General features: G+C 47.6%; 2 protein-coding genes across 3 annotated transcripts; both read right to left on the bottom strand.

Annotated features, from left to right (window-relative positions):
- Nucleotides 1-164: 164 nt before the first annotated feature.
- Nucleotides 165-3,680, bottom strand: LOC309837498 (nucleoside diphosphate kinase B). Its single transcript, XM_082678011.1, has 5 exons — nucleotides 3,583-3,680; nucleotides 3,172-3,301; nucleotides 2,131-2,232; nucleotides 1,229-1,341; nucleotides 165-443 (listed from the first exon to the last, which is right to left on the bottom strand). Exons 2-5 carry the CDS (start codon nucleotides 3,295-3,297, stop codon nucleotides 326-328), a joined length of 459 nt encoding a protein of 152 aa, XP_082534137.1. The 5' UTR covers nucleotides 3,298-3,301; nucleotides 3,583-3,680; the 3' UTR covers nucleotides 165-325.
- Nucleotides 3,681-7,603: 3,923 nt separating this feature from the next.
- On the bottom strand, nucleotides 7,604-19,454 carry LOC309837500 (nucleoside diphosphate kinase A 1). Of its 2 annotated transcripts, none has more exons than XM_082678012.1 (5): nucleotides 19,373-19,454; nucleotides 11,749-11,878; nucleotides 9,541-9,642; nucleotides 8,386-8,498; nucleotides 7,604-7,906 (listed from the first exon to the last, which is right to left on the bottom strand). In XM_082678012.1, exons 2-5 carry the CDS (start codon nucleotides 11,872-11,874, stop codon nucleotides 7,789-7,791), a joined length of 459 nt encoding a protein of 152 aa, XP_082534138.1. In that variant the 5' UTR covers nucleotides 11,875-11,878; nucleotides 19,373-19,454; the 3' UTR covers nucleotides 7,604-7,788. The 2 variants fall into 2 exon arrangements, with proteins under 2 accessions (XP_082534138.1, XP_082534139.1); XM_082678013.1 differs by lacking the exon at nucleotides 19,373-19,454 and adding an exon at nucleotides 17,160-17,202.
- Between the last annotated feature and the right edge of the window lie 343 nt (nucleotides 19,455-19,797).

Raw genomic sequence — 19,797 nt, 5'->3', positions numbered from 1 at the left:
CACACTTGTCCTCTTCAGCCTCACTGCTTTCCCTCCTAGAGTCTGGAAGTATACCAGGTGCTGAGAAGGATTAAATCATTTTTCCATAACAAGCAGGATTAATTTGTTCTGGATAACACTACGATAGCCAGGGAACCAAGTCACGTCTTCTTCCAGCTTAGTAACCAGTAATCACCAGAGTCTGCACCCCGTTTTCAAAGGCTTTATTGGTAGATATACTTTAGGAAAGGAACATCCATCCTACTGCTTCCAAGTTAGTGGAATGAAGAGCTGTGCCCAGGGACACATCAGGTGGTGCCAGAGGGGACTATGCTCCGTCCACCTCTTACTCATAAATCCAGTCAAAAGCACAAGACTTGTACTCAACCAGTTCTTCAGGCTTAAACCACAGGCTGATTTCTTTCTCAGCACTTTTTACTGAATCACTGCCATGAATGATGTTCCTAAGAAGGAGAACAATTTCTAGTTACATTTTAAAGTACAAAAGTCTGTTCAATGGATAAAGCAAAGGACAGTCACTGAAGACCTTTTCAGCCAGTTGCTCCTTGAAGCAGCTGACCACCCCCAAGTATCTCCTCTTAAAAGCAACTATAAAACTATAAAAGTACTTAAGCCAAAAGCATCACTTGGTTCAACTTTATTATGCTTCTAAAATTTCAAAACAGTGCTTGTACCCAAGATTGCCACAAAACATTACTTCTCAAATTTTGAAAAATACAGGAATACACAGACCAAAACCCAAACTAGATGTGACGTATTCATTATCAACAGCCATTGCTGCTGTATTTTCTTACAACACTAATGTGCAAAGTCCAATCAAAACATTCACGCTTATTGACAATCCCTTTATTCCATTTGAGTCTCCTAACTATACAAATTTTTGTAGAGATTCTGTATGAGTTAGGGAACCAAAAAGGCTAAAAGTGACACACCCTTGGACACAGCACCACAAAGGGCAGAGCCAAGGCTAGACCCCTTCCTTGCCCCACTATCTGCACTTTCTGCCGTCACGAAGGACCCACCGCAGGCAGCTCCCTTGTGCAATGCCTTGGCTAAAATTTTAAGTAGCCTAGAGAAGTAACTATTCAAGAAAGCGTTCATCCAATGATAATTACCACCTAATTTAAACGTTCAGAATTTTCTAAAATTGGAATGTGCCAAAAATGTTTGTTTTAAACCCAAGTTAAGTGGCTTTGAGGAAAAGTCATTAGTGTCCCTTGGAACTTACCTGCCAACTTGAATGCAGAAGTCGCCACGAATGGTGCCCGGCTTAGAATCCGCTGGGTTGGTCTCCCCAAGCATCACTCTCCCTGTCTTCACTACATTCAGGCCCTCCCAGACCTTGACATTAGGGAAGAGGAATTTCATCAGTTCTGCCATTCAGGACCATTAAAAACAAACATTTGCCTCTACCTAACAGCACATATCAGTAAGACCAATCAGTGACATGATTATCAGCCATCCCCAGTAGTAGTAGGGGCCGATATAAAATACTCCATACTCCATCCCAAGTGTATTGCTAGGATACAGAGAAAGTCTGCCCAACTTGGGGACTTCCCACTCTGGCTGAGACAGAGATTAAAAAGACTGAAGAATCTTTATGCAGCCACAAACAAAAAATAGTGGTGAAAGGGTAAAGAAAAGTGAGCAGACTGGAACAGGATCAGTGGGAAGGGCATCGCAGAAGACTGTTAGAGCAAGACATGGCAAAGACTGACATGAAAGGGGAAAATGTATTCCAGGGAAAAGCAGAAAGAAGAAAAGGTCACCCTCAGGGAACAGGAAGTAGGGCTTCTTTCCCAACAATTTTATTAACTCCCTATTATACCCTCTACCTCTATTCACTTCATTTCCAATTGCACATTAATGCCACAGGAAGAAATAGACCAGTTCATTTCTAGCACAGGATCACAGAGAACTCTTTTTAAGTTCTGATTCTCACTTCCTTTTTCCTCCCAAGTTCCCAGTTGGTCTGTAAACTAACTCACTCCAGCAGGCTGCCTTTGTAAAACAAGGAATTTGGAGCATCTGCAGAAGATGTCTAAAAAGGAACATGAAGACACTGAGCAAACCCAGTTACCTATCAGCCGTTACTTCCTTGGTTCCCTCTCCTCCAGCACAAGCACTTACCATGGCCACAACCGGCCCAGAGTTCATGTACTTCACCAGCCCTGGGAAGAATGGGCGGTCTTTCAGGTCAATGTAGTGCTGCTTCAGGAGTTCCTCAGAGGCCTGGCATTGAAGAGGAGGTACCAATTAGGAAGTAAACTAGAAAGGCTCCCATCCTCAGAACCTGCCCACCTCCCCCCACCAGTAACACGGTAGGTTCTCTAAAAGTCTGGGTGTGTATTTTAGCTCACATTCATAAGGTGTGTATTTAAAAAAAAAAAAAAAACCCATCCAAACCATGAAACTGATGCTATCTTAGCGGAAAGACTGTTCTGATCATGAAGACACCCTCATGTCAATGACCTGACGGATGTTATAATCCTTAGAAAGGGGTGGTTAGGGAGTTAAGTGTTGGCTGCAATCAAAGGAAATATGCCAGACAGAGGTCATATCAAACCCTCTGGCCCATTCCTAATGCCCTTTTAAACATTTCAGACGTTAACTGAGAAAGCTTGGTTTAAATTTCAGTTCTTAGGTACTTATCCCCTAAGGTCCAGATCTGTACCCCAAATTGGAAGATAAAGTTACTGCCCTATGCCAAAGGGAGCCTGCAGAGAAAGGGCAGAGTAAGGCACACCCCACCTAAGACCTCAATCATCTCAGAGCTGCAAGCTGAAGCACAAAAGGATTCCAGCCTCCATCCCGTGCCTGGGTGGACGTGCGGGGGCCCGGGGCGCAGAGCTCATCCACTCCCTGCTGCCCCCCTGCGGCCCACTGCCCGTCGCAGCCGCGGGAAGGAAGCAGCCCCGGAGCCTGAGTCACGTCACCTCCGCTTAACCTTCCAAGGGCGTCTGTCCCCCCGGGCCTCGGGGAAGGGTCTAGGGGGCCCGTGGAGCCCTGGGGGGGGGGGGGCGTTGGAGGCCCAAAGCAAAGGGGTATTCGCGGGTCCGAAATCAGCCAAGGGGGACTCCGACTAGGAAAAGACACTCGGATCGACGCTGCGGGTAAGGAAAACCACCCGCGACCTCGCCGCCGCGGGAGGAGGGGAGCGGGGCGCGTCACCTGAAGGAACTTCATGGCCACAAGGCGGAATCCCTTCTGCTCGAAGCGCTTGATGATCTCGCCCACCAGGCCGCGCTGCACGCCGTCGGGCTTGATGGCGATGAAGGTGCGCTCCGCGTGGGCCATGGTCCTGCGGGCGGCAGGTGCGGTCAGGGCGTCGCGGCCGCGTTCACACAGGCCTCGAGGGGGCCCGGACCCCGGGCCGGAGGCCACGTGGCTCCCGCGCCCGCCAGCCGCTACCGCGGGGACACGTGGCCTGCGGGACGCCTCAGCCCTGCCAGCGCCGCGCCGCAGCCCCTCAGCCGTCCCCGGGTGCCCGCGGAGGACACTCGGCAGGGGTCCCGGGGGAGCGCCCGGCCTGCGGGACCGAGGGGGCCCGAGGGCAGGAAGGGATAGGAGCCGCCGTCTTACCGGTAAGAGGGCGGGCGCGGGCGGCGACGCGGGCCTGAGCCGAGAGCTTAGCGACCGGCACCGCCGCAGGGAGCCCGCGGAGGAGGGGCCGGCGGCGGCCACACCCCGGACGGCCCTCCACCCAACCCGCGAGGCCGGACGCTTCCGGACGACTCTGTCCACGCCCCGGGTTTGTAGAATAAGCCAGCGAGGGCTCCAGGGGCAGGAAGTGATTTCTCCCCCACCTGAATGTGCCAGAAGTAGAACTGCGCGCGTCCAATCCAGCTCCTGTCTTCAGTACCTCCTCACACGCGCGCACGCAAACCTCTACTGGTCTTGAGTCAGTACCCCGGCCAGTACCATCTGCTTTTCCCCATTCACCGAGCACCCAGAGCTGCTTTCTCTCCTCCCCTTCTAGCACAAGTCCTTATCCTATCTGTGAAATCCAGTTTCCCCTTCCCTCCCCTCTGCTTGAGCCCTGCTTCAAGCCCTCCACCTCCCTCATCCGAACTGGCGGCCTCCCAATGCGCGTCCACCTCACTTCTCCCGCAAGGAGCCTCCCTCAGCACCCTCCCCAAACACCATCTGACCCTCGGCCCTGCTTTGATGACTCCCCCTGCCTGGAGGATGGCATCCAAGGCTAATTTAGCAAAATACCCCATACCCTGCTCCCTCCTGCCTGTCTCCCCACCCACCTTCCCAGCCCAGTTAAGCTGCCCTGTTCCCACCCTGAGATGATGATCTCTGCCCCCAGCATCATTGTGTGGCCAGGTTATCCAGTTCAGCCTGAGACACACCCTTGACAAGATTCTAGATTCTCTCATAGAAATCAGGCCTGTCATACATTTGCAGACAATCCCTATCTCTTCTCTGCCTGACAAACCACTAGCCACCCTTTGGTGGTGCCCAGCTTCCCTGGAGGAGCCAGCAAGCCCCTCCTCTCAGTAAGTGTACACTCACCCCCACCCCCACCCCCACCCCTCCAGCAGTGCTTACAGCCTGAGGTGGGCAGAGCCCCTGAGTCTCTCTCCTCAGGGCGGTGAGCTGACTACAGGAATCATGTGTCATCACCCTAGTGGTCCTGGCACTGCACTGATAACCTGTGTTAGATGCTGTGACAGTCCAGGCCTCTATTATACCCTGCTGGCTTTCCAAACTTCTAGTTGCAGAGCATTAAACCACAGTACACGAGCAGTCTTCATTCTGGAGCAAGGACACCCAGTGTTCCCTTGGGCCTCAATCGGCAGTACACTTTTATTTGGGCTTCCTTTTCAGGGTTAGCAAATGTCAATTGTGGGAAAGAGTGGGAATTTCACTGGATATTTCTCCGCAGAGCCGTTTGCCCCTTGGTCTGGTCACTACCTTGCGGTACAGCCAACAGCAGCCCTCTGCCTTTCACCTCTCCTTTCCTTCCTGGGAAGACTGTCCTTAACTGTGGAAGGTATAAATGAAGAGGCAAGGGGGCAGGGCACAATCCTTAAAGAATGACACAGCCCTTGAGAAAAACTGGATACAACAAGAACTGGTTAGAACCGACTAGGCCCAAGATGGTGGAAGATTCAACTTCCAGTAGAACCTGCGCCTCATTATACGCTCACTGTAATACATTAGCCTGCTAAATGACACAACCACCGGCACCATGACAGTTCCAAGGCCAACCATAAAGGCCAAAAAGTGGGCAGTGGCCCAAATCCTGGAAATCCCTGAGCCTTCTCCGAGGTAGTTAGAATATTCCTCCCACTCCTTAGCCTATGGAATTACCCAGCCCATGAAAACCAACCACCCCCGCACCTCGGGCCTGCTCTGCCTTCTGACACAGACTGCATTCTGTCTATGGAATTGTAACTGAGCAGGACCCTGTGGGGCCTTCTGGGGCAGACCCTTCCCCCATATCCTCTGCTCTAGCTCCTCTCTGAAGTACCCAGATAACAGTACCTGAGGCACATTTCCTGAGTTGTTTTACAGATGTGAAAACCCCCCACCAAATGGAAGATATTAACTATTTGATGACCATGAACACAGAGCCCCCAGGCCTCCTGGAGCCTAAGGACTGATTATGTTAACCCCTGGGGCACCACCCTGTTACTTCACCATCAACCAATTAGAGAACTGTGCACAAGCTGATCACATACCCTGTGACACACACACCCTCTCCCCCACCCCACCCTCCACCCCCCCACACCCCTACCCCACCACCCCCACCACCCCCACCCCCGCCAACCTGGCCTTTAAAAATGCTTTGCTGAAACCCTTTGGGGAGTTGGGGGTTTCAGGGGCATGGGCCACCCGTCTCCTTGCATGGCCCTGCAATAAGCCTTGCTCTGCTCCAAACTCCAACATTTAGGAATTGTCCGGCCTCACTGTGCATCAGGCACACGAACACAAGTTCAGTAACAGAATGTGCATCTCTCTCAGTCAACCTCTTTGACTTCACTATGGCTTGCTCTTGAATTCTCTCCTGCGCGAAGCCAAGTACCCTCACTTAGCAGCCTGTCCCAGGAGCTCGCCCAAGACCTGGGACATGACCATTCTCTCGCACCCCATTTTCCTGCAACATCTTTACAAAGGAAGAGGAAGAAGGTGGTCTTCTCCCCTCCTCACTTTTCCTTTGATTATAAAAACGTAGCCCACTTAGTTCTCAGGGAAAAGCCCTCTTGCCTGCCCACTTGTATCCTTCACAAGTGTCCTATATTAATAAATCTACTTCTTACCTATCACTTTGTCTCTTGCTGAATTCCTTCTGTGCCAAGACATAAAGAACCTGAGCTCCATTAAGTCCTGAGATGAGCTGTGCAGTTTCATGACCCTCCTGCCTCGCTACACACATATTCATTCCCCCAAAGTCCTGGTACTCTATTTCACTCCCCATTCTTTGTATGAAACAGAAACGCATCTATTCCTCAGCTGCCCAAACAAAAGGTGGCCCCCCCATGGGAGAAATCCTTTCACAATGTAACTTACAGCAAATCATCATGTTGTACATTTTAAATGTCTTACAATTTTATTTGTCAGTTGTATCTCAATAAAACTGGGGGAAAAAAATCTAAGCAGGTACGGTACATAGAAGTGGTGATGGTGGTAAGGCTCTGATCCTTGAGGTGGTCCAGAGATTCAGTTCCCTCCAACCAATCCAAGACCGTTACCACCCCTATATCCGCCTTCCGGCAAGTTGAGAAGGGAAGTATGATTATCCCTTCCTTTTCAGGGTACAACCTTGAATTTACCACCTTCACTTTTTCGTGTCTCTTTGGCCAGAACTTAGTCCTGTGGCTGTATCTAGCTGCAAGCTAATACAATCACGCTAATTAACATAACAACGGCTTCCTCCAGTTACCATTTCCTTTCCTTCTTTCTATCTACCTTTCTTTCTCTCTCTTCCTTCCTTCCTTCCTTCCCTCCCTTCCCCTCTCTCTCTCTCTCTCTCTCTCTCTTTCTTGTGATGAGAGCACAGATCTACCCTCTTAGCAAATTTCAAATATATAGTACAGTATTGTTAACTATAGTCACAGTGATCTACATCAGATCTCCAGTTTGAACTTTTAAGTAAATGATAAGTAAATTTCCATCTTGTCTCTATTAAAGCAACCAAATCAATATCCTAACTAATCAAAACTACTCACAAGATATCTTCTGCTTCTTTTGAGGTCATCCCAGAAATCCAGGCCCACTATCCACATAGCTTCTTGGCTTTGGAGTAGTTACAACTTCTCACCCTCCCCCAGCCACTGAATCCCTGAGAGCTTCTCAAGGGCAGGAAGGGTATCTTTTATTTCCAGGGAATCTTCGATGCACAGGACAGTCTTGGCAACGTAGCAGATCCCGGACAGAGAGCTGTTGACTGGGTCAGTGCCAAGAGTGGATGGAATGCAGGGGGAAGAGAGGGACAGGCAAAGAATGTGTGTGTATGTGTCATCTCTCAGGCCAATATAACTTATATAGTATTTACACTCTCTATTAGCTTAGGTTAGCCAGAATACGTGAAAAAGAAAAAAGAATACAAACAATACGACAATACGAAGTACCTTACTCAATGACTCCTTCCTTGAGATGAAACATTTTAATCTGATGATAGCACATAACACTGTACAGGGAGCATCCGCAGCTCCAAGAGTTTCCCTCCAGATGAAAAGCAAGTTCTCAGAAATAACTAGATTTGCTATGACCTGGCCCCTGCCCATGAGAGGGAGGGGAAGTGGGGTGGGACAAGCACTGTGGTCTGCTTCCATGTCACTCGTAGATCCAGTTCTGAGCACAGCTCTTGTAATTCACCAGTTCCTCAGGGTGAAACCACAAGCCAATCTCCTTCTCTGCACTCTCCACAGAATCACTGCCGTGGATAATGTTCCTGGATGGGAAAAGAGATGGCCACATTACCAAGGTCAGAAGGATTAAACTGCCCAGAAGCTCCCCTCATGTCCATTGCCAGAAAGCCTACAGCCACCAGAGCAGAAAAAACCAAAGCTCCATATACATTATTCCATGTCAAAAGAAAAAACCCATGACTGCCACTAATGTAAGGATAAAGAATGCCCTCTCCACGTCCAGCCCTCCTAGCAACACTGATGCGAGCAGCGGGAGCCTCAGGAAGGACTCTGGCCAGCAAAGCGCATTGTACCAGGTTCTACTCTCACAACAAAGGCACAACCATAGTGATGTTGATGACCAAAGGCAGGGGGCCTGCAAAGCCAAACACCAATTAAGAAGGAAAACAAACTCTGATTACAAATTGCTCTGTATATGGAATCATGTCTACCCTCAGCTTCAGAAACCCAAATTCTCGTGGCACTTGGATTTTAGAAAACAGTAAAATGCACCGACTCTCACCTGCCAACTTGGATGCAGAAGTCCCCACGGATGGTCCCAGGCTTGGAGTCCACAGGGTTGGTCTCCCCAAGCATCACTCGACCTGTCTTCACAACATTCAGCCCCTCCCAGACCTCCAAGGGCAAAAGAAAATATGGTCAAGGAAGGAAACCAATCTCAGCAGAAAATCTGAAAACTATTAATTCCACAGAAAAAGAAAAAGCACCCCCTTAAAATGACATTCATTCATCGAACAAATACTTATGGGGCATCTAAGTGTTCCAGCACTGGGTATATTGGTCTCCCTGCCCTCCTCTTGCCTTTCTACAATCCATTCTTGACACAGAGTGGCCCTTCTAAAACACCAAGTGTAGAAACCTCCCATAGCTTCCCAGCACTCAGGAAGTACAGGGCTGAGACAGCCCTACATAATCTGGCCTCTGCCTGTGCCTATGGATTAATCTCATCCAACCTTCCCTTTCACCCACCAGGCTTCAGTTACGCCAAGCGTCTTTCTGTACCTCAAAAAGTTCCCCACCCCAGGTCCTTTGCACATGCTATTTTCATGGTTGAGAATGCTCTTCACTGTGAATTTGTACACAGCCGGCTCCTTCTCATCCAGATCTCAGCTTGAAAATCACGTTCCTTGACCACCCAGTCTAAAGCGCTCACTTGCTATCACATAATCCTATTTCATTTCTGTGCACATCACTAATCATTAGCTGATATATATATGTTTTTTGGTTTCTTTATTATCTGCCCATCCTCCCTTTTCAGGATACGTAGGCAAGGAAAGCTATGAAAACAGTTACCTATTTTGTCTCATTCATGATTGTATCCCCAGTGTCTAAAAGAGCCTGGCACAAAGATGACAACCAATACATACTAAGAGAAGAATCACTGCAATAAACAAGACACAGTCTCCCTCACCTCCAGGAGCTTACAATCAGGCATATCTCTCCTGATTTCTCCCAGATGGGAGTCTTCAGTTCAGCAAGCAAAGGTATTTTGTCTTTGGTGAGCCAGAGAGCTGACTCATACCCTAAATGTCCAATGCCCTAGCCTCAGAATCCTCTGCAACAATGAGGACCTGGCCTTAGAAGCAAGAATCACAACATTCACTCTTCACTCCCAGCTGAGTCATTCACATCAACATCCCACACATGTTACACTCACCATGGCAACCACTGGCCCTGAGTGCATGTATTTCACCAGGCCAGCAAAGAATGGACGGTCCTTCAGGTCAATATAGTGCTCCTTGAGAAGGTCTTCAGAAGCCTATCCCACAGGATAGAGAAGAGAATTGATCCCAAAACTATCTAAGAACCAGCAATTTAGTTATTTCCCACTTACCCATCCTGCTGTTTAAAACGTGAGCTCTCAGCTCACTTGTTCTATTATAACCCAATTCACTCTTGACTTTACCAAAGGGAAGAAGTGACAGGGACTAAAAGTGCTTCAGCTTTGTACCAGTTTTCCCCCTACTGTCCTTGATTGATCAGCATAAAATTACAGAACATTAGAATTGAATCCAGCCATGGTATTTTACACAGGAAAACTAACAATACAATAAATTTCCACGCCCAAGCAAGCCTCAGCTAAAATGTTACAGGGAGGTGGTCTCAGCATTGGATGAGAAGCAAACTGAACCAGGCCATTTCTCTTCATATTTATTCAGAGAATAAAGGCCTTAATTAATTAATTAATTTAATCTAATTTTTTTTTTAAAGAAAAAAAATTTAAATAAATAAATAACCCTGTAGGCTCATGGCAGCTATCCCTCCTCCCATTCTTCACCAAGTCCATGCCCTTGATAGGAAACTCAGTATAAAGGACAAAATGTATGCACTTAGGGGTCAGAGAGACCTGGGTTAAAATCCCAGCTGCATCACTGACTGGATAACCACACATTACTTAACTTCTCCAAGCCTCAGCTTCCTATCACTAACAACCACGGGAAAAGGATTAAGTACTTCTCTGGGTTGTCATGAGACCTAGATGAAAAAACACATGTGCCCAGCACGTGGTAAATATCCGATCAACAATACTTTGATTTCACTTTACCTTCAAAACTGATGAACCTAGTTGCAAGGCAGGAATAAAGAGGCAGACATAGAGAATGGACTTGATGACATGGGGTGGGAGGTCGAAGCTGGGGCGAAGTGAGAGTAGCATTGACGTGTATACACTACCGAATGTAAAATAGTTGGCTGGTGGGAAGCAGCCGCATAGCACAGGGAGATAGGCTTAGTGCTTTGCGATGACCTAGAGGGGTGGGCTAGGGAGGGTGGGAGGGAGGCTCAAGAGGGAGGGGATACGGGGACATGTGTATGCATATGGCTGATTCACTTTGTTGTGCAACAGAAACTAACACGGTATTGTGAAGCAATTATACTCCAATAAAGTTGCATTAAAAAAAAATCCTAATTTAATATACAAACTCTCTGGAGAGCACTGCTTGTCCAATACCTGGCTCGAATCATTCTGTCCCACTCTCCCCTCAGCATTAACCTCAGTCTTCTCCCTTTTATATTAACACAGTTTTTCTAAAACATCACACAGGAACTAAAATGCAAATCAAACTAAATTTAAAATTCCTTGGCGACCCAGTGGTTAGAACTTGGCGCTTTTACTGCCAGGGCCCAGGTTCGATCCCTGGTCAGGGAACTAAGATCCCACAAGCTGCGTGACCCACCCCCCACTCTTTTTTTTCTGATTCATTCATTAAAGTTGACTCTTAATAGGAAAAAAAGATGATCCCCTAATGTACTTGCTTTGAGAATTTAAATTCTTATTTCCCAGGTCTGTTTGCAGATGGGTTCTTGCTCAATCAATCCTTTGCATTTTTTGAAATATTGTTTTGTAGGTATCTTGCAAGTGTGTCTGCCCTCTGCTGTTTCAGGTGGGCCGCTCCAAGGGCAAAATCACAACTTTCCTCTACATGCCCTGATGGTGCCTAATATATGCTAGACAGTAGGCAGGTGTTAACAATGATAGAAAGACCTCCTTGCTGAAAAACAACCTGCCTCAAACGGTGGGGACAGTGGGGAGGAGAGGGGGGTCTCTAAAATCTGCTCAGGAAGCTCATGATCAGGAGCTCAAACAAGCCCAGGGCTTTGCGTCAGAAATCACAGTGCTGCAGTAATAGGTGGAACCCTGCATTGCCAAGAGGAAAGGGAGGCTACTTCTGAAAGTCGCAAATAACTTTTTTTGCTCCAAGACTCAGCGGAGATGCCACCGAGGAGTTTCCGGGTTTTAGGACATTTGTGTTCACCCTAAATGGAGACGCCTAAAATGAGCTGAAGGGAGAAACAGAGAGGCTGACCTATGATGTTCTCCTATTTCTATGAAATAACAGAAATAGCAAGAATGAAGTCCACTTACCTGCATGAATTTCATGGCAACAAGGCGGAATCCCTTCTGCTCAAAACGCTTGATGATCTCTCCCACAAGGCCGCGCTGGACTCCATCGGGCTTGATGGCAATGAAGGTGCGCTCGCTATTGGCCATGGTCCTGGGGATAGACGGGTGGAGGGATGAAACAACACCACAAACAATATCCTGCCTACATCATTATCCTTCTCAAGGGGATTACCTCCCTAAAGCTGGTTTAAATCTGCAACGTCAACTCCAGGACTCTCTGGTAAAACCTGATTCCTCCTCAGTCCCCTCATCTAGGAACTAATACCCCAGAGTGGGGAAGGGTCCAAAAGCAGGGCCTATAATTTCTATTTCATTTGATTTAATAAGCTTCTGTTAAGTCATGTCAAGAGGACATGATTGCCAGTTCACCCTCGATCTGGACTCAGGCAATCGGAGGCTCCGCACCCTTTTCCTGTCCCTGGAATGTATACTCTGTACACTGTTCCCACAGTAGGAGCCGTTACAAGGACACAGCCTTGAGAGAGTAAGGGTTGTTGAGACCATCTGGACTGAACATGTGACTGAACCCAGTTAAACTATATAAGTTTATATAAACTATATAAACTTTAAGATTCGGGTGGGTGGGTACAATGCAGCCAGCCAAGACAAGCCTCATATGTATGTTCCCTTACTTATTAAAACTGCTACCTTCCAACCTGGAGTGGTCAACCTCTTTGGTCTCTCCTGGTCCTCTCTGTACAGGGGCCAGTGTGTGGACTGACAATTTGTGAGCCAGCCAGGAGACTGAAGAAATGGGCCTTGGGAAAGAGGCATCCCTGGGGGAAATCCCAAGCTGAACATCGACCTCTATGTGGGGAGGGTGGCCTGTATGTTTGATACTTGCAGACCACCACATGAAAACAAGGATGCCCCAAGAACACCGGCTGCTTTATTGCATTTATTAGAGAAACTACACAGAGCAGCAAAGAAGGAAAATGAATGGCTGCCGCAGTGGGCTGGCCTCTACTGAGGGCAGGCCACTGGCCACAGATGCACAACTAGAGGCTGCAGCTCGAGTGAGACAGTTGGAAGAAGAGCTGAAGTTAGAGAAGAACGTGCAGGTGTCCACTGCTCTGCCAGCTTTGGGGCTGGCAGACAAGATGAGAGAGCAGGATTATAAACTGGAGATCTTAGCTTGTCATATGACAAAGCTAGGAGAGCACAAGCTGCTGCAGATTAATGTCCAAGTGCTGTGTCAAAGCCTGATTAGGACACTAAGAGACAGAAACCCTGGGAAAGTGAGGAGCACAAAGGGGAGGATGTTGTGGTGACTGAGAATGAAACGGATGAAGCGCCCCATGCTGTCCGACGCCTAATACAAAGAAAAACTTTAAATAGTTGTTACCCTAGACTTCTGATAATAGAGAAATACACCCCAAAACTCTTAAGAGAAAACTTGCATTCCTTCTCTGTTCCTTGAAGTTATAAATCTTACCATGTCTTTGAAATGTAAACACCACAGGAAATAACTAAAACACTGCCCACAGACCAAAGAAAAAGGGGGGGGGGCGGTGGTGAAAACACAGACTGCTATAGGAGCACCCTCACACAAAATCTAGTCCACAGTTTCCCTAAGATTATTCATCAAAGGCAAGTACAAAATTTTTTTTTTTTTGGCCACACTGCATGGCTTGAGGGATCTTAGTTCCCCCATCAGGGATCAAACCCATTCCTCCTGCAGTGGAAGCATGGAGTCCTAACTACTGGACCACCACGGAATCCCCAAATTTTTAAAATCTTCTCGCAAATATTAGTAAAAGGCTTCAGCCATGTGGGCGGATACTTGATTCACGGCTAAAGTTCTGGAGAGAAAGCTATGGATTCTCTGTTTGTGTCTGTCAGTATGTTCGTATGTCTATGGATTTGTTATATATAGGTGATGTTTTTCTATCTCCAGAGAGTATTGTCAAAATTAACTTGTAAAAGAGCTCTATTTAGTTGGCCTAAAGAAAAATAAGCTTTGATATCAATAGTGTACTTATATAAAGCTGAAACAATTTTCTTTCATCTGCTCAAAGGACAAAGTTTTGTTGGACTACTGGTCTGTTCCTTATGGGACTGTAAGAGGTTTTCCTTTACCTTTTGAGTAACCTGCCCAGAAAAAAGATTCTGTGGTTTTATCCAAATAATTTCTTGTGCTTCATGTTGTCTTTATCACATCTTCAATTACTTAAGAAAACTGAATCTTCTCTATTAAAAGAGCTAAGGTTTTTTTTACAATTATGTAACTTTCTGTATTTGCCTTTGGAGTCTTTGTCACTTAAGTTAAATAGAAAACTAAGTACTGTTTCACAGTGAGCTAAGATCCTATTTAATCTAGTGTTTTAAAACCTTTTGGTATTTTTGACAAGCTCCCCCAAAATCTAATTCTAAATAAAGTTATGCTGACCTAGAACTAACTTTGGGATTTTCCAGAGGGCCCCTGGAACGTCTCAAAAGACGTATTCTCTTTCCTTATAAAAGAGAGATATTAAACTAATTAGCCTATTTGAGATATTAAATTATATGGGAAACTCTGTCAAATAAGAAGTGATGTTAGGGACTTCCCTGGTGGCACAGTGGTTAAGAATCTGCCTGCCGATGCAGGGGACACGGGTTCGAGCCCTGGTCCGGGAAGATCCCACATGCCGTGGAACAACTAAGCCCGTGCACCACAACTACTGAGCCTGCGCTCTAGAGCCCATGAGTCACAACTACTGAGCCTACATGCCTCAACTACCGAAGCCCGCGAGCCTAGAGCCCGTGCTCCGCAACAAGAGAAGCCACCACAGTGAGAAGAAGCTTACGCAACAAAGAGTAGCCCCGGCTCGCCGCAACCAGAGAAAGCTTGCGCTCAGCAACAAAGACCCAAAGCAGCCAAAAATAAAATAAATAAATATAAATAAATTTAAAAAAAAAAAGAAGTGATGTTAAACTTTCTTTGGGCTGTATTTGTATGAAATTCCTAAAAATCTGATATGTCCTGATATGATGTTATTAGTTATAATTTTAAAATGTATGTCACAAAAACAATCAAATTCCCTTGTCGACTGTATTATAATGAACTCTCATCAGATCTTTAACCACGGCCATTTTAAAGTCTTTTTTCATTTACAGTCATTGCTGTACTCTGATGGTTTTGCAAAACTGTTCCTGCAAAAATGCTTCACATTCAAGGACTTTTATGGAAAAACTTTAACAAGCACAGGTTTCTGATACCTACGATCCATTTGCCTTCATGTTGAGAGGGACAGTAATGGACGTTTCAAGGACTTCCTCACGGCTACCTGCACAGCCCCACCACATGTCATGGGATTATAGCCCAAGACCTGCACCTGTTCCCCTTCCCCACTTCAGTAAAACGGGCCCATTACATTGATGATATAATGTTCACACGTGAAGACTTGCCCCTGTTGCAGGACACTCTGCAGGCTTTGCTGGAACATCTGTGAGGGAGAGGATGGGCAGTGAATCCACAAAAAATTCAAGGCCCAGGCACCTCAGTAACATTTCTGGCCGTCCTTCGTTTGGGTAAGATTCAAGTTGTCCCAGAAGTTGTCATTGATAATGGACAAGCCTATCCAACCCCTAAGAATGTGAAAGAGGTGCAAGCCTTGGTAGGAATTTGGGGGTTTTGGAGGACTTTTATTCCCCATCTGGCACAGGGCCTCCATCCCTTATACCACCTGGTAATGAGAGGGCATACGTGGGACTGGGGATCAGAGCAGCAAGCCGCCTTTCAGATGGCAAAAATATTAGTGAAGCAAATTGAAGTTCTGGGCATCTCCCAAGCCGGACTACCATTTGAGTTAGATGTGTCTGTGACTCCAGCACATCTGGGTTGGGCACTGTGGGAGAGACAACAGAAAGAGAGTACCCCTAGGATTTTTGGTCCCTGGAAGGGGGCAGAAACCCAATACACCCCCGCAGAGTAACAGCTTCTAGCAGCGTACACAGCATTCCTCCGGGTACAGCCTCTCACAAAGAAACAGCACATCATGGTAAGAACTTCCCTTCCTTTGAAGGGGTTGTTCAGAATATGTTCCATCTACCCACCTCTGCCATGGCTCAAACCCCCCACACTGGCTAAATGACACGTCTATTTGCAGCAGAGGAGTACCCTACCACCGGCCCGCTGTCTAGAAATGTGGGCGCTCCTAGGCCCTGTAGAGAACGTAGATCCTCCAAACGTCCTGGCCCTGTTCCTGTGTCGGCCTGTAGAGAGGGAGCGCGGGAAATTCCCACTGATGCCTGATATACACATGCCTGGAAAGAGGAACAAACGGCAGCCTCCAGCGGGCTGGTGAGCCCTGGCCATTAATGTTTTGCACTGACAGTTGGGCTGTTCTAAAGGGATTGACCCTATGGCTTAGACAATGGAAAGACAAGAGGTGAATGATCATAAATAAGCCTTGTGGGGTCTGGATACGTAAAAAGACATTTGGGTTCACCTGCAAGAGTCTGAGGCACTCCTCACTGTCTTCCACACCCTGGCTCATAAGGCACTGACATCCTCTGGCAATCAAGAAGCTGATGCCCTGGGCCAGAAATGAGTCCTAGCAACTGACCCTTGGGTGCATAGGAAGAGGGAACACTGAAGTGCCCAGGGGGATGACATATTGCCAAGGATGCTGGACCGCCTTTGAAATACAGTGACTCGATTAATGCAGTAATAGCATGTCCTGTGTGTTCTAAACAACACCCAAGGCCACTGCCAGAGGAGTCTGGGGCCACCCACCAGAGCTCCCAACTGATGTGAAATCGGCCAATTGATTATAGTGGCTCCCTCCTTCCTAGTGAGGGTCCTAAGTATGCTCTGGTGTTTGTGGACACTGCATCTGGCCCAACCCAAGCTGTCCCCTGTTGCCTCACAGACCAGGCTGCCGCTATCGGGATTAGAGAAGCTAAGACCATGTATGGATACCTTGGTTGAATACACAGTGATCGGGGGTTATATTTCAAAGGTCATGACTGGGCAAAAGAACATGACATCAAATGGAAGTTCCATCTCCCCTATAACCCACAGGCAGCAGGACTGGCAGAAAGGAAAAATGGAAGAGTAAAGCATCAGATTAAATTACTAACAGGTAAAAACCACCTTGGCCGGGTGGACTAAAGTACTGTCCCAGATTTTGATGCATTTGAATGATCAACCAGAAGAACCTACGGCCCCAAATGCCAGACTGGGGACCCCTGACAAGACACCCAATGCCATACAAGTAAGGAAGTCTTGGGAAACAGCCACTGCCCCAACTTTCTCTGTGGATCCGTGTGCTGTGCTGCTGAGAACACTAAGCCCCATCATACCTGGGAAAGGAGTTATCTACTGGAATTTGCAATGGGATGTCTCACCGGGATGGGTGAATTCACACCTCTGGGTACAGGAGACTTACTCAATCTCCACTGGGATCCTGCTGTCCTACTGCAAGCCCGACTGTTGAAATGTGCTATAGCTGGAATGAAACATGCATCTTTGAAAGAGGGGAGAAGGTGGGGTTCCTGGTCTGGCATATCCTGCCCCCAGTCCACCGCTGCCTGCCCCGGCCAATATGTATGGTATGTACAACCGGGTCAAGTTCCTAAAGCCACCAACCTCCCTCTCCTCCAGGCCAGATGGGCATGTTCCGTTTTCTACTGGTACAATCATTTAGCCACCATCTTGGTCCCCTCCATTGGCCTGGAGGACATTATAGCATACAGAGAAGCCCTTACTAACTTCACCCAGCAAGCCTTAAATGACAGCCTGCAAAGCCTGTCGTTACCAATCACTGAAATATCTTTCATGAGAAAAGCTGTCCTCCAAAACAGAAGAGCCTTGGACATTATGACTGCCTCATAAGGGGACGTAGGAAATCAATGGTTCAGATTATGGGGCTCTTCATAGAGAAAACTGTTACTTATTTGGGGACTCATCTTAATCCATGTTTTCTCTTGGATCTGCCTCCACTGCAGTCAGAGAGCTGCCAAATGAGCCACCGCCATGCTGGCAGAACCCCTTGCTAACCTCTCAGGGCACACTTCTGACCCTGCAGAAGAAGGGGGTGAGACTGCAAGGGCCAGTCACAAGCGGCGGAGTACTGGAGGAGGTCATAACTATCAGCTGAACCCAGAAACTGGAGGCTCCTCACCCCCACCCCTGTCCTTGGAATGTACACTCTGCCTACTGTCCCCACAGTAGGGGCTGTTCGAAGGACACAGCCTTGAGAGAGTAAGATGTTGTTGAGACCATCTGAACTGAACATGTGACTGTACCTAGTGAAGGCCTCTACACATACTTTTAAAATCCTCGTGGGCGAGAGCAGAGACCTACTCGTCTCGCAACCACCCAAGATAGGCCTCAAGCTCCGTTGCTCATTACCCCTGTTACCTACCAATCTGGAGTGGTCTGCCTTTCTTCAGTCTCTCCTTTCCTTCTGTGTACAGGATCCAGTTTTTGAACTAACATAAGCATCTACTGTGTACCCAATACTGTGGCAGAACTAAGGCAGGGGATGTAAAAAAAAAAAAAAAAAAAAAGACACTATCTCTCAATTATCCAGATGAGGGACACCACAGTGATAATGGGAAAGTGATGTCTGGTACAGGGCAGTCTAAAATATGGTTTGACCTACCGCCACAGTCATGGTATTAGAACTAGAAGGGGTTTTACAGATTATTTCATTACAATTCCCTTCTTTCACAAATGAGGAAACAGATCTAGAGCACCCGAGTGAGGACCAAAGTCCAGATTTCCCAACCCTATGCAACTTATGCTATATCACGAGATGTAATGAATATTCTGACTAACCAGTGAACGGTGGACTGTGGGAGAACTATTGCCATGAGTAATATCTGATATGCGACATCATGCTGGAAGGAAGCCTAGAAAGTATCTATTCCAGACTTTTCCTTTTACAGAGAAAAAGATCGGGCTCAGGACCTGCTCTGTCTCCACAAGATGAGAAAGGAGTCCGTTCACCTTGAAAGTCAATCCCTCTGTGGATAACAGCACCACCTCCTGGCTCTATCTTCCTGTACTTACCTCTTATTTCAGCACCTTAACAATATGTTTGAATTTTCTGTTTTCTGTCTCTCCACTGGCCTGCCGCCTGTATACACGGATGGATTACTTCTGTGTCTGTCCCTGGTACCTAGCCACAGGGCCTAGCACTCAATAAGAGCAAAGAAACTGTCTTAAATGATAATCACCCTACACCTCCAAGAAAAAGAGACCAAGCCCAAGAACTGGCGGAGATCTCCCGGGGGAAGCTGGAGACAAGCATGGATTCCCCAGGAGAAAATGGAGCTAAAGAGCTACAAACAGTCTCTTTAAGTGTCCTCCACATCCACCTGACACACACCTGTCATTCATTCAGAGCCCAGCACTGCACTAGACAGAAACAAATACGGCACAACCCCTGCGGTCGCGTCCTGATGAGAAAAGCAGCCACGGACAAAGGTGAGTCCACGTGGCGTGGGACGTGAGCTGACAGGTTTGCACCTGTCGAAAGGCGCTTCCCTCCCACCCCATCACCCTGGCCACCTCTCAGAGCGGAACTCATCCGACCTCTTCGCCTCCCCCTCCCCTTCCTCTCCCTTTCCTTTCAGTACCCCGAACCCTTCTCACCAATCCGGCTACTTGGGCTTCAACTCCTTCTGCTGCCACCGGCACCGGAAATGCGCCCCCGCCCCTTGTGGTTCCCGGCACCCGCCCGCGCGGAACGCTTCTGCCCAGATCCGCTACGGGAGGGCCCATTTTGCAGAACACCACTCGCCTACGCTTCCTCCTGACAGTCGGGTGTCATTCTAGGGAGCAATTTCCAAAGTTAAACTTCCGGTACTGTTTTTTCCTGCTCTTCTGGCTGGCTACCGCCATCTTTTTTTTTTTCCTTAAGATTCTGTGACTGTTTTCTCGAGCAAATTGGCTTCCCGAGAGGTGGCGCTCACACTTTTCATTGAGTCTGAACGAGCACCTGACCTAAAAGTAGACGGTCGCCCTCGTTTTACATTTACTCATTCTTTCCAGCCTGTCAAGCAGATTTTTTATCGAGT

The sequence above is a fragment of the Grampus griseus genome, assembly GCF_964374135.1.
Source record: "Grampus griseus genome assembly, chromosome: 20".
Classification (NCBI taxonomy): Eukaryota; Metazoa; Chordata; class Mammalia; order Artiodactyla; family Delphinidae; genus Grampus; species Grampus griseus.
The sequence above is the reverse complement of the archived record's forward strand: the minus strand, read 5'-3'. Positions and strand labels throughout refer to the sequence as shown.